The 14,291-nt window shown below is 43.4% G+C and overlaps 1 protein-coding gene across 2 annotated transcripts in view; it reads right to left on the reverse strand.

The window, feature by feature from the left end:
- Positions 1-13,402, reverse strand: part of LOC126094488 (uncharacterized) — a 271,037-nt gene extending 257,635 nt beyond the window's left edge. The window contains exon 1 of one of the 2 annotated variants that reach the window (XM_049908888.1): positions 13,220-13,402. In XM_049908888.1, coding sequence (XP_049764845.1) covers positions 13,220-13,348 — 129 coding nt within the window. In that variant the 5' untranslated portion in view covers positions 13,349-13,402. The remainder of the gene's footprint in view (positions 1-13,219) is intronic. The other variant, XM_049908889.1, reaches the window with a different exon arrangement.
- Positions 13,403-14,291: the final 889 nt, after the last annotated feature.

Below are 14,291 nucleotides of genomic sequence, written 5' to 3' on the forward strand. Positions count from 1 at the left end.
GAGCCCTGTTAATTCCGGTACGTAATAATTTCGAGACGTAAATTTAGTATTTAATGGACTATGAAAACACATTGCGCACTCGTTCTTTGTGCGAGGTACGGTTTATTACCTCGCTAGGAAATCAACGGCGTTCATTGTCTGGCGAGTGGGTTCTGCAGAACAGTTTTGACAGAAAGTGTCGGTGTGATTCAGTGGGCTTCACAGTAACAGCACTTTGGAGGAAACTACAGAGTTGAGATAGCCCGGGCTTGCGGTTCCGATGCGTCAGCTGCGAGTCGTCACAAATGCGATAAGATACCCGCCGAAGGGCACATAGCCTGCATGCGGGCGCTGCGAACTTGATTAGCGAGAGGATACACGCAGCATGAGGGCCAAGGCGGAGTGTTTAACAACAGAGAGGGGGCTACCAACAGTAATACTGAACGCGTCACCAGTACTGGCTGCATGCTGCTCAAATAATGCGGTTCCCTGGAAACCACAAGGTGCGGTGCCATAAGGGGGCTGGTGCCGAAAGTTCAACACTATTTTTCATTGCCGCTACTCCACAGAAAACATGGTTACCGCTCTGGTCCTCACATTTTTCCCAGGAACCAACTTTTAGCGAAATGTCGCGTAACCCTGTCTACATCACACTTACAGGATGTTACTACAACGACGATGTGTTCATTTAGAGGTAATGCACAAACGCTAACGAATTATCTTCTGACAGGGAACCCAGGTACAGAAGCGAATAGGTCGAAAGTTACGAAGCAACATGTGGATACGAAAACATGCGAATCGCTGTTCACAGGATGTAATAATGCTTTGTGTGGTTTTCTGTAACGGAGAAACGTGAGCGACAGAGAAGGTACTATGCTGTCACCTCAATGTTAAAGAACAATGTAAAGTAATCTTACTCATTTCATCACTGTACTTCTTGCATTTGCATCCTGCTGTATGCCTTTGTAAATAAGTTTAACTGAGAGATGTATTATGACCTTTGTATTTGCAATATATGTATAGACTGAATTTTGTTACCATAACTACAATCTGAATTTTTTCACCATAATCAGTGCCATCTGTCGGTTTGTGATATAACTCTACTTAGTACTTTCTTCCATAAGCCTTCTATCGGTTTGTATTGTAACTCCACTTAATTCATTTCAGTGCAATCACTTGGAGGACCAGTTTTATAGACAATTAGCGATACGTCAGTATTTTCAACAGTATTTTAGCATCGAGGTTTTTTGTATTTTTAAAATTTGGTAAGATTCCTCCTTACACTTTACCAGATTCATTGTGAGCATTACCTATTCATGATATCTAACTAACCTAAGGACATCACACACATTCATGCCCACGGCAGGATTCGAACCTGCGACCGTAGCAGTCGCGCGGTTCCACACTGTAACGCCTAGAACCGCTCGTCCATCCCGGCCGGCAATGCTCGCGGCGATTTCGCCTAGTTGGAATACCGATTCCGGACTGTACGGCCTTCGAACAGAAACTTTCTGATCTCCACCTATATTTCGCTCTTGTAAGTAGCATACTGAAACAAAGGCCGGCCGGTGTGGCCGTGAGGTTCTAGGCGATTCCGTGACCGCAACGGTCGCAGGTTCGAATCCTGACTGGGGCATGAATGTGTGTGATGTCCTTAGGTTAGTTAGGTTTAAGTAGTTCTAAGTTCTAGGGGACTGATGACCTCAGATGTTAAGTCCCATAGTGCTCAGAGCCATTTGAACCATTTTTGAAACAAAGCTGTTTTTCCTGTGGTGACAGAGTGCAGAAATATGACACGCAATCTAATGACATTTTCTAGGTCTTTGGAACTGCCGTCGTCAATACCACATTTCCATGTCGACGTTAAAGGGTTCGTCACTGGAACTTCGGACTACACAGAAAAGGATTAGTTGCAATAGATTAAAACTAGTGTCATCAGGAAGGGAAATGTACCGCTTGTTGCATGTAGGCGCTATTGAATCGGGCCATTAAGACATCTTCGTGGAAGAACAAAAAAATGATTCAAATGGGTCTAAGCACTATGGGACTTAACATCTGAGGTCATCAGTCCCCTAGAACTTAGAACTACTTAAACCTAACTAACCTAAGGACATCATACATATCCATGCCTGAGGCAGGATTCGAACCTGCGACCATAGCAGTCGCACGGTTCCAGACTGAAGTGCCTAGAACCCCTCGGTCACTGCGGCTGGCTCGTGTAAGAACACTGGCAGAGAATGTACGACCAGCGTGCAGTTCAACTTGTCGCAAAGAATCGACACGGTATATGGCTCGGTAAAAACAAAGGATATTAAACTCATTTTAGAGCAAGACTGGCACGAGAAAAGAAATACACGTTTTCAGTCAATTCTCCAGTACTGTCTTATAACTGAGTGTGCTGCATGGACAATCCGAAGTCACGCATCTGTACCTATACGTGTTCAGCACGTCTGATGCGCAACCTTTGCATTGCTGCTTTGCAAATAACGCACATCATACGCACAATAGAACGAGCTTCCTCGTCTCATCTTTATAGCATTACAAGAATAAAAAGTGTGATTTCACGCGAGTTTCTCGCAGCTTCAGTCACATAAATACCGCTCTGATTCGTGCCGCACTTGTGACGATACAAGTGACAACGGTCAAAATGTTGATAGTCTCCTCACGTAGACAGACACACGACTGTTTCGAGATTCGAAAGGTGATGCTGCGACACAGGTCGGCGTCGCCAAAGGCCACAGTGTGGGTGAGCGCATGACTTCTACTTTCACTTGGCTTTCCTCATATCGGCAAGGCTTATTTACATGTGTGTAAGAGCCACAGGCATCACTTCATGTTTAACTAGTTTCTCAGCCGTCCTTTCGAAGTGAAGTAGACTCTGTTCTAGTTGACCTGCATACGGAAAAATCCTTGACAACCACGTTAACGGCTGGGCATCTATATGTCACTGAGATGCATACTGCTCAAAATATCTGCTCGTAAATATTATTTACGTTCATTTGCCCCGCCTGCAACGGTAAAACAGCACAAACTGAAACGTTTGATACGCACGTAGATGTCGCACTTAGTTGCGAGTGGTGTAACGTGGTGATAAGGGAAGGATTTGGAAGTGAGAGTCCCCAGCACGGAGTCCATCACAACGTAATAGCTCCGGTGCGGCCTGTTGCAGCTACGTCCTCTCGCGTGACCACGCGTGGGAACACACTTACTGGGGGATCGTAAATTCTTGTAGCGTTATTCTCTCGGCTCCCCGGGACGTTAATGGCTAGCACTTTCAACACAGCTTCTAAAAGAAGTACTTTTACAAACGAAGAATTTTCGGTCACGTCTCTGTATTGGAGTTTTTCCTTCTGTGTGGGGAAAACTGATTCCGATACACGCTATATGAGAACTGTTTCAGTTAACACACAGATATAGAGCAATATCCTGTCTTCCAGGATTGCTAGTTCTGCAAGGTTCGCAGAAGAGCTTCTGTGAAGTTTGGAAGGTAGGAGACGAGGTACTGGCAGAATTGAAGCTGAGAGGAGGGGTCGTGGTTCAAATGGCTCTGAGCACTATGGGACTCAACTGCTGAGGTCATTAGTCCCCTAGAACTTAGAACTAGTTAAACCTAACTAACCTAAGGACATCACAAACATCCATGCCCGAGGCAGGATTCGAACCTGCGACCGTAGCGGTCTTGCGGTTCCAGACTTCGGCCGGCTGGGGGGGTCGTGAGTCGTGCTTGGATAGCTCAATTGGTAAAGCACTTGCCCGCGAAAGGCAAAATGTCCCGAATTCGAGTCTCGGTCCAGCACACAGTTTTAATCTGCCAAGAAGTTTCAGACACAGGGTGTCTCACAAAGGAGTTTACACTGTTTGAACTTTGATAACTGAAAACGTTTTAATGACAACCTGATCCAATTGTGATTATATGGTGCTCTCAAGACAAGTCTCTAGAAAAAAATGGAAAATCAGCGTTATGCGTCATTGGCCGGGAGGGCTTTGCAGGGAAGGTCCGGCCGCCTTGGTGCAGGTGTTATTACACTCGACGCCACATTGGGCGACCTGAGCGCCAGATGGGGATGAAATGATGAAGGCAGCACCACACCCAGTCCTTGCGCGGAGAAAATCCCCGACCCCATCGTAAATCGAACCCGGGCCCGTAGGACTGCAATCCGTCACCCTGACCACTCAGCTATCGGGGCGGACTTCAGTTGCTATAAACTGCAAGTAAATAAGATAATGGCTGAAAACTTGTCCTTGAAGAAAAAAAAGTGGATTATAAAGTTGACTGGGAATAGGAAAACACAGAAGTGCAGAGATAAAGGTGGGCAGAGTTTGGTACTGAGCAAGTGTCACGTGTAACAATAACAAAGCTACGCGACAGAGTTGAGATGGAAGGAAATGCGCGTTATCTGAAGAAGGGACAGCGTGGCAGAAGATATCAGTAGCGGACGAAAGAGGGGTTAAGGCAGTGGTAGAGGCCTTCACAAGATCTTCATAGAAGTCCACATGGCAAGCTGTGCATGCATCAGGTTTAAGTAAATCAAGTGTTCGCCGCATTTTAAAGTAAGCAGAGTGGAAATCCTATATTCCTAGGTTGTTTCACGCGATCAATGAGGACGATCCGGATAGGCGCCTCGAATTTTGTGAATGAATTTGGGATACTGAATACTTGGCTGATGTCACTGTTTGATCTGATGAGGCGGCGTTTACGTTGAATGGAACCGTCAGTGGCCATAACTATGTCCAATGGACAAGAAATACTCCCCTTGTTACAGAAGAACGAGCTGTTAATCTTCCTGGGTTATCAGCGTGGTGTGGGACGTTTATCAGAGTACTTCAGGAACAGTGATATGTGTAAAGTACCCACCATGCTGCAGGAACTAATTGTACCAGCTATTAACCAAATATTTTTCACTAAGATGGTACACCGTCACATTATCATCGTGATGTGCGAAAGTTCCTGTACGAAACGTTTAATTGAGTGGTGGATGGGCCAGCGGGGGAGGCGATTGTGACTACCTGTGAATCCATTCCAATGGCAACCATAACGCAGAGCCGCTGTGTTGCTGCAGATGGAAGGCATTCTGAACATCTTCACCATTAAAAAACATCATCAGTAATGTCGTGACCATCTATTTGACTTTGAAATTCATAGTCTTTGTATTTTTGTCCGAGTTATTGAAGTTCAATCAGTGTAAACCCATCCGTAGGACACACTGTATGCTTTTTTAAATTCTTTCAACTGGCGCCTCGTCAGACAGCGTAGAATGCTTTTCACTATCTCAATACTGATTTCGTTGCTACAAGCCTTCCTTCTTGCTTTCCCAGTGTAACTAATGCTACACTACTTCCCTAGCTTCCAGCCAGATCATACGAGTAGGTTCGTGAGGTGAAAGTTCGCTCGAGTTCAGGCAGTGTATGATTTCATATCAGTGTTTACGAGTTGATGAAGGCGGCTAAGCCAATCATCTGCGCAACAAAAGGATGTTTGTAGCTCGTAGGCGTATTTGTAATTTTTTCTATTAATATTTATATGACTTAGACACATATTACTCACTTGTTGGCAACAATAACGGCTATTTAAGACTGGTTTCACGCGTAACAAGCTGAAGGCAGACGTTCACAACCTGACGAAAAACCGAGCGAGGTGGCGCAGTGGTTAGACACTGGACTCGCATTCGGAAGGACGACAGTTCAATCCCGGGTCCGGCCATCCTGATTTAGGTTTTCCGTGATTTCCCTAAATCACTCCAGGCAAATGCCGGGATGGTTCCTCTGAAAGGGCACGGCCGACTTCCTTCCCCATCCTTCCCTAATCCGATGAGACCGATGACCACGCTGTCTGGTCTCCTTCCCCAAACCAACCAACCAACCAACCTGACGAAAACATAAAACAGGGGCAAAATGTGAGGTGACAAATTGTGCAATGAGTGAGATGATTAAAGTACGTCAAATGTGATTTACCTTTTTGTCAGATAGTACTGGGTACAGAAGTAGGGGTCAAAATATGTATGTAATTGAAAGAAACAAAACCGATGTAGCAAATACTGCAACAGTCCGATGACGCAAATACTGCAACAGTCCTTTTGTGAAAGTGGCGAAAACAGAAGAATACATTGCTTGTTATATCACATACTGAGAAAATCTGCAAAATGCAAGAAAAACAATATGTACCATCCTCATCGCGACTCAGTACTTCCCTGACAGCTCTAAGCGCTCGATCCCTTTTGTGTCTCAAGGCGATTTATCCAGAAGTGAACGTACTGATATCGACCACAGCAGTGTCATTTTCTTCCTCCTTTTCTTAATGCACCCAAGACGTCTCTTCTTACATTGATTTTCCACGTAGTATGCCCAAAATATCAGTTTGATAATGAAGGCAAGAATTCGGTAGGGGGGAGGGGAGGGGCGGAGGGCGGTGAACATTGTATAGAGAGGTCAAGGTTTGCCCAACAACAATAACAACAAATGGCTCTGAGTACTATGGGACTTAACTTCTGAGGTCATCAGCCCCCTAGAACTTAGAACTACTGTAACTAACCTAAGGACATCACACACATCCATGCCCGAGGCAGGATTCGAACCTGCGACCGTAGCAGTCGCCCGGTTCCGGACTGTAGCGCCTAGAACCGCTCGGCCACACCGACCGGCAATCATACGTGAGATGGGGATGTTAAACTAATCGGGAGAGTAGAAGTAGGCTGAAATCTGTCACAGAGTCCCCCCCCCCTCTCCCTTTTCTCTCACTGTCGCAACAGAGGCACGAAATTCTACATTGGTAGTCGCACTATGGCGTCACTGATCGGGTAGTAGGCAACAGGTGGTTCCCGTTTAGAAGCACGGTAGATTTCTTAAAAGATATCATACTCGCCTTTGACTGTAAAACTTATTTATTTGCAGCCTAATGGACATTATGAACTGGCATACTGCAAACGACCGCTTTGGCACATCTCAAATCTAAGAATCATCTGGCATGTATACCCACCATCGTCGTATTTTTATGTTGAGGCTTTTGAAATACCTCAACATTAAACGATTGCGAAAATGGCGTATAGATTTATACTGTTACCGATGTTGACATTTTTAACGTAAATCCCACCAAATCACTATTCCTGTACACTGTTTACATGACAATTGAGGCAGTTGGCAGTCACATGATTTCCTTTCAGGAACCTCCGCCGCCTTTCAGTTTTACTACCCCCTACTCCTTTTCCTTCTTCTTCCTCTTCTCCTTCGTCTTCTTTTTACCTCACCTACTTTCACCTCCCTCTTCCCTTCTCCTTTTTGTCGTTCGTTTTCATTCTCGACTGTCACAAACCAATACATCCCAGCTGCCATACGCTAGTTTCGCATCTGCGTGTAACATCCTCCACATGAAGAAAACTTTTCCTGCAAGATAGAAAGTAGAAAATTGAACAAATCTTCAGTCGTCTGATAGTGGCCTTTGACCGAAACTTGCTGTGGAAACAAATGTGGTAGCTGGTTCCATGTCACTTCTTCACTGAGACTTGACTGTCGATTCACACATGTCGGAACGGAACGTCAAAACTTTTCACAACGTATTTCCATCGCCGGCATCCGCGCAGACTGTCAATGTAAAGGAGCGGGCGTCAACATCAAGTAAGAAAGTTTTGGACGTTCATGTTGATGGGGAGAGTGTGGCATCGCGTGCTGACAACGGAAACAATCTATTCTCGCTCACTCGTATAATGATAGTGGATTCTGTGCTTTTGTGTCTCCTTAATGTCTATTTTATTTTCGTGAAACATTGTCAAGGTTTCACGAGTACTTCCATATTTGTCATAAGAGCGTTCTTTCCCCTAATGACGCCAGATGTCTGAAAGCTGAGAAATAATTTAGTTTTTACAAAAATTGGGCAAAGCAATAGCCTAAATTGTGCATAAATATCATGAGTTTGTGAAACAATTTTCATTAGATGACAATCGTTTTAGTAGTGAGGAAAATCATCTCTGCTGAAGAGGAAATTCGTAGTTGTTTTAGATACTGCTTTGTACTTAGAATAAAAACATATAACGGATTAGGTGAAAAAGCACTATATACCGAATTCGAAAATATTGTTTCCTAGATTTGGGATCGGGGGTCGGTTGTAGGGGGTGAGAGGACGCAGAATCATTTGTCGTGAAATCTCAAAACTATTTCGCCGTTCGCTACGGTCGCAGGTTCGAATCCTGCCTCGGGCATGGATGTGTGTGATGTTCTTAGGTTAGTTAGGTTTAAGTAGTTCTAAGTTCTAGGGGACTGATGACCTCAGATGTTGCCATAGTACTCAGAGCCAATTTTTTTATTATTACGCCGTTCACCGCGTAACTAATAGTTATCTCCCCATTCCCTACGCAATACTCATGCTCCATCTGGCTCAGATCCTGGATATTCTGTTGTGTGTTTTTATGTATATGTTTTCTCCACGTTCTGAAATGTTTGGACGACACTTTTCTTATTCTTTGATTATTCTAACTTTGTAAAGATTGGTCTGTGGAATACCGAGCATACTTATACAACCATATGTATTTGGATTCGGGAAGCTGAAAGCTGTGCTCCAGATTGCCACAACTTTAGTGTTGTAGAGTGGTCTTTAACATCACTCAATGAATGATAACGAACAAAATGTTGAAATTGCAACAGTAATAAATATTTTTAACAGCCTTATAGGCTACACTCAGTAATTACATTAAGGCTTTTTTCAATCCAGCTCTCGGCAGAATTCTGTCTTCATTTAGATTTTGTCAAGCACATTGGCTATGAATAATGATTTGGCCATTAATAATCATTATCAATGTTAAATCCTTAATTTTGACACTATATTCCGGCATTTTGTCGAAGAACATGCAAAGGAAAAATACTAAGTCTTCATGGAACCTTTGCGAGATGTCACGAAAACAAGGTAAAGCACTCAGTAGCATGAAGACTAGTTTGAAGGCCTCCCAGCCAGCTATAGGTGGACCCACAATTTAGCTTACACCCCCAACTCGGTATTTTTCGCACATCTATAAACATTTCTCGAAATGAAGGAGGTGATACCTGAATATCGCTGTTTGTCTGAGACCCGTACCACATAGCATTGATAAAGGAAATCAAGAAGATCCAAAGAAGAGCAACGCGTTTGTTTTCTTTTTATTTAGAAAGGGCGAAAACGGCGCGAGATGCTCACTTGACTCCAGCAGCAGACGCTGCAACAGAGGCGTCCTGTATCGCGGTGTACTTTACTATTGATGTTCCGAGAGAGTGCATTTCTAAAAGACGTTTATCTGGTAATAAATATGCAACCCGTCGCTTTTTTACGATTTATCCAACCATGAACATGTTTTCGAGCCACTGCAGGCTCATCTTGAGATGGAGGTGTTACAGGAACATTATGTTGTGGACCAAGTGTAGCTAGATGCAATGCTGGTGCTGCTGGCGAAAATGACGGAAATTTAGTAATCGGTGACAAAACATTTGCGAAACCGAAAGTTTTTTATGTTTTAGGTACTTGTAGTGCACTGCCTTGTGGTATTCACATCAGAATGCTTCTTATAACGTGCATTATTAAGTTATATACATAAATAAACACAGTATGTAGCTACACTTGGTTTTACACTGGGTGTAAACATTCGATGTTTCTACAAAGAATATGGATATGACAGATACTGCACTTTACTACAAGAGATGCATTGGCAAGAGATGCATTGTATTATGATACGAATATTTCTAGTAGATTTTACATTTCAGTAAATGTTGCTAGCTGCTTACAAAAGGTAAACAGCTACAGGAGAATATTTAATACATAATTAAAAACTTTTTGTAAGCTACAGAATACCGCGCCAAGAAGAACAAGATTTATGCAAGAAGATGAATTATTGTCATTTTTGTTGTTTTGGTGCCAGCATATCCTAGAAATTCTGGAAGAAAAGGTTTTGTGTTGACTCAATCTGTTCATTCAGAATTTTTTGGGGTGATTTTAGTTTGTAGACGAAAATTTCTAATTGTTCAAGGAGGTCCACCTGTAGTCCTTCCTCAGCAATGTGTAGCATAGAAAGACTGTCATTGATATCATCAACTGAGTGTTCATAATGAGCAACATGTGATGCAAAACTGGACTTATTTATGTTTTTAAGTCGAAGGGCATCCATATGTTCTTTGCAGCGGGTTGCAAAATTGCTCCCTGTTTGGCCTATATAGAAGGAAGAACAGAAGCATATGAGTTTGTATATGTCAGAACTTTTATGTCAAGCTCCAGTGGATTTATTATTGTGTACATTTTCATTTTGTAGTTATTGTCAGTATGGAAGGATAATTTTATGTGGTGTGGTCTGAAAAGATTTGCAAGTTTATATGACACTTTGACAAGGAACGGAAGACAGACAAATTTTGGCATTTCTTCCTTAGTTTCTAATGGTGATAGTAGTTCCTTGAGTTTAATTTGGATTTTTTCAACTACGGTGTTTATCACAGAGGCATTATAAGCATTATTTTGGGCTATAGATTTAAGTATGTTCATTTCTTTATACGCATCTTTCACTGATAAGGCGCGGGGCATATGGTTTACAGATGACCTGAAGAAAACAGTTTTAAGTTGGTTCGCGTGGCATGAGGTACTGTTAATGGTAACATCACTTGTAGTGGGTTTAGCACTTTTATTTTCACAAGTCTGTCTTGATCACATAGATTTCTTTACACTTTATGACCGTTTTTGGCTCATCTTCAGATCTGTTGTAAATATAAATATTTATGACCGGTTTCGGCTTATCGCCGAACCAGTCACAAAGTGTAAAGAAATCTATGTGACCAAGACTGACTTGTGAAAATAAAAGTGATAAAAATAAAATGATTGCAGACTCATATGCAGACTTCATGTCTTCAATTGATAAGGTAGTGGATTTTCTGTATGGTCCACAACATAATATTCCTGTAACACCTCCATCTGAAGATGAACCTGCAGTAGCTGGAAAACATGTTCATGGTTGAATAAATCGTAAAAAAAGACTAGTTGCATATTTATTACCAGATAAACGCCAATTTAAATCACAGTCGCAGTTCGTCATCCACAATGGATATACCAAAATTTGTAAGAGAGTCTTACGTATATCTCGCGAAAAGACCGTGAATGTAAAATTAGAGAGATTCGAGCACACACGGAGGCTTCCAGCGATCTATTCGCGACGGGAACTGGAAAAACGGGGAAGTGACACATGTACACAGAGCAGCCGTCACACACCATAAGATATATGTAGATATAAACAAATGTCAGATAAAAATCCTGCGGCTGAGTGGTGACCTAACCCGAAGAATTACGATCCATAGTAGTTTTCAACTTTACTATTATGCTACCGAGGATAACAATATGGTAACGACTTACAAGAAGAGTTCCCCAAAGGTAGGGCAGATTTTTGAAACCATCTGTACGGTAATGTAGGTCAGGGTGCCACGTATCTCACCGCCGCAACCGTTCATCTTGGTGGACCTTGGTTTGGTTGTAACCGTCGAAATTTGTTAATTTTTCGTAACATTCTAGAGCCTTAAAATTAACAACATTAGGTATATCGACCTTGTGATGTTCTCGGTAACGTACGAACCTGACGAGTAAAAGGTTGTTAGTTCGAATCTCGACAGGTATTTAAAAAAATATATTTGTAAATATTTATCGGAATGACATTGACTATTTAATTCAATTACTTAGTTTAAAGGTGATTTTTTTAACTTTCTAATCCTTTGACACGTTATTTTAATCATCGTATCAACTTTTTCATTTTCTCTTACTTCTTCCTATCTTTTTTCGTTTGGAATCTTTATGCATTTAATTTTAATAATTTTCATTTGTCGATCATGATATTTAAAGCATTGAAAATGCCGATCTGTCGTTTAAAAGAACAAAATATGAAATCATCTTTTTATATTGGCTGTGCAATGATGTCAAAAGTGTGTTATCGTTACGTATAAGACGTAAAATTTTTTGAATGGTAATCCTGATACAAATATTTAAAACTATACACTATGTACTAATAACGCAAATGATAGAATTATAATTAAAACGATAAAAAAATGGTTCAAGTGGCCCTGAGCACTATGGGACTCAACTGCTGTGGTCATCAGTCCCCTAGAACTTAGAACTACTTAAACCTAACTAACCTAAGGACATCACACACATCCATGCCCGAGGCAGGATTCGAACCTGCGGCCGTAGCGGTTCCAGACTGTAGCGTGTAGAACCGCTTGGCCACTCCGGCCGGCTTAAAACGATATTGAAGCGAAATGACGAATAGAAATAATAAATGTATTAACATGGACAAAAATATAAGATGATGAATTAAATCAAAGTTAATACAAAAAGTAATTAAAATGACGTGTATAAAGATTCTAAATGAAAAAGGATGAGAATAAAAAATAATGCGCAAATGGAAAAGTTAGTACGAATGTTAAAATTATGTGTCAAAAATATGTTTAAAGCAATTAATTGAATTAAGTAACGATCAAAGTCATTTCGATAGAGATTAAAAAAAAAAATTGAAGCACCTGACGAGAATCGAACCCACAACAATCTGTACGTCAGGCTCCTATGTTTACAACTGCACTACAACACCGATATCTACACACATACACTCTTACCTGTAGAACATCCACGCAAAACTACGATTTTTTTTTCGTGTATTACTCGCACAGGGTGACCACCAGGTTGAACGGCTGCGGTGTGATATACCCGGGACCCGAAACTGCGTCATCGTATAGATGGTTTCAAAAACTCACTTCCTGCGCACCTCTCCTTGCTACAAGGCAGAAAAGCACAAAACGCAGCCGCGCGGGATTAGCCGAGCGGTCTTAGGAGCTTTAGTCATGCACTGTGCGGCTGGTCCCGGCGGAGGTTCGAGTCCTCCCTCGGGCATGAGTGTCGCAGGGACCGATGACCGAGCAGTTTGGTCCCTTCTCCCCCTCCCTCTCCCCTTTTAAACCAACAAACCACAAAACGCACAACTATAGCGCGAGTGAGGTGGCGAGATTTCTTCCGATGTTAGCAGACGATGTCACCGTCCCTTCCACGAGCATAAACATTGACGCTTGACGAGTGAAGAAACCTTCGCGAAAGACCTCGTTCTGTTCCGTTCCGTTGACGATGTGTGTCAATTCCGCCATTTAAAATGCGCCGTGGTTTATTTTAGCGTTCCGTCCCGTTTAGTACACTGCGAATGGAATCGGTCAGTAACAGGACGAGCTCGCAGTCGAGCTAAGCGGACGACCGCAGCGCGTACGGAGCACATACCCAGAAGCGGCGGCAGGCGGAGACGGCGGGCTGACAGCAGCGGCAGCGGGGCCGTCGACGTTCGCGTCTCGAGGGCGGGGCCGGCGCGCCCGCCAGGGGCTTCTTGACGACGACGGCGGCGGCCGCCATCCGGCCTCCAGAGAACACCAGCGCGCCGCGTGCGTGGCCACGCTGCACCCGTCACCGCTCGCGCTGCACTGGACTGGACTGAGCCGGCCGGAAGAGGGCCGCGCCGGCGGATCGGCCGGACAGCCTCACTTGCCGGAAGTGCGGTCGTGCGGCTGCTGCTGCTGCTGCCGCTGTCGCAAACGGACCCGCCTGGCGCCACAATCGCTGCCTCGTCTGACGTTACCACCTCTTATCTCCGCACCACTTGGAGAACCTGACGTGACCAGTTTGCGCACTCACACGGGCTCCGTCTTGTTCCGATGTCACACGTTTGTTTCTACGTCATAAGTTGCGTCCACAGGGGAATGGACTCTGTGACTGCAAAAGCAGTAGCAGTACGAAAAACACAGATAACCACTAGCTGTACAACCACTGTGCGTCGATCACTGTCACACACTCTCACTTAGAACGAAACTGAATTTCCAGAGCTGCACTTTGCACTCGCGTCCGTAACAGGCACACCAGTTAGAACTGAGACAAGCGTCAAGTAACCAATTTCAGCTCTTCCATATTACATAAAAAAAAAAACGAAAATCTCGGTTCAAGGCATCATCATTACTGATGGCCTGACCGTCATTTCTCTTTGCTGATTCTGTACCTACCACATTTTTTGCCGCTTCGTATCTGCACCACCGCTCCGGGTTATTCAACTTTCACTTGTGAATCGAGATATCTTCACTCGTTGATTTTGCACCGCACAACTCTTCTCGCAGCGTAATAACCAAACATCAGCGGGGAAACATTAACCTCCCTGTGACAGCTATGACACTCCTTCACTCGTCAGTTTTGCACAGAACAGCGCAGTAACCAAACATCAGTGGGGAAGCGGAAAAGTTCGCGAAACAGCTACGACACTGTAACAACGCAATCTCTGTGAAACCCCGACTAATAGCCGTGCGGGCGC

The sequence above is a fragment of the Schistocerca cancellata genome, chromosome 8, assembly GCF_023864275.1.
Source record: "Schistocerca cancellata isolate TAMUIC-IGC-003103 chromosome 8, iqSchCanc2.1, whole genome shotgun sequence".
NCBI lineage: Eukaryota > Metazoa > Arthropoda > Insecta > Orthoptera > Acrididae > Schistocerca > Schistocerca cancellata.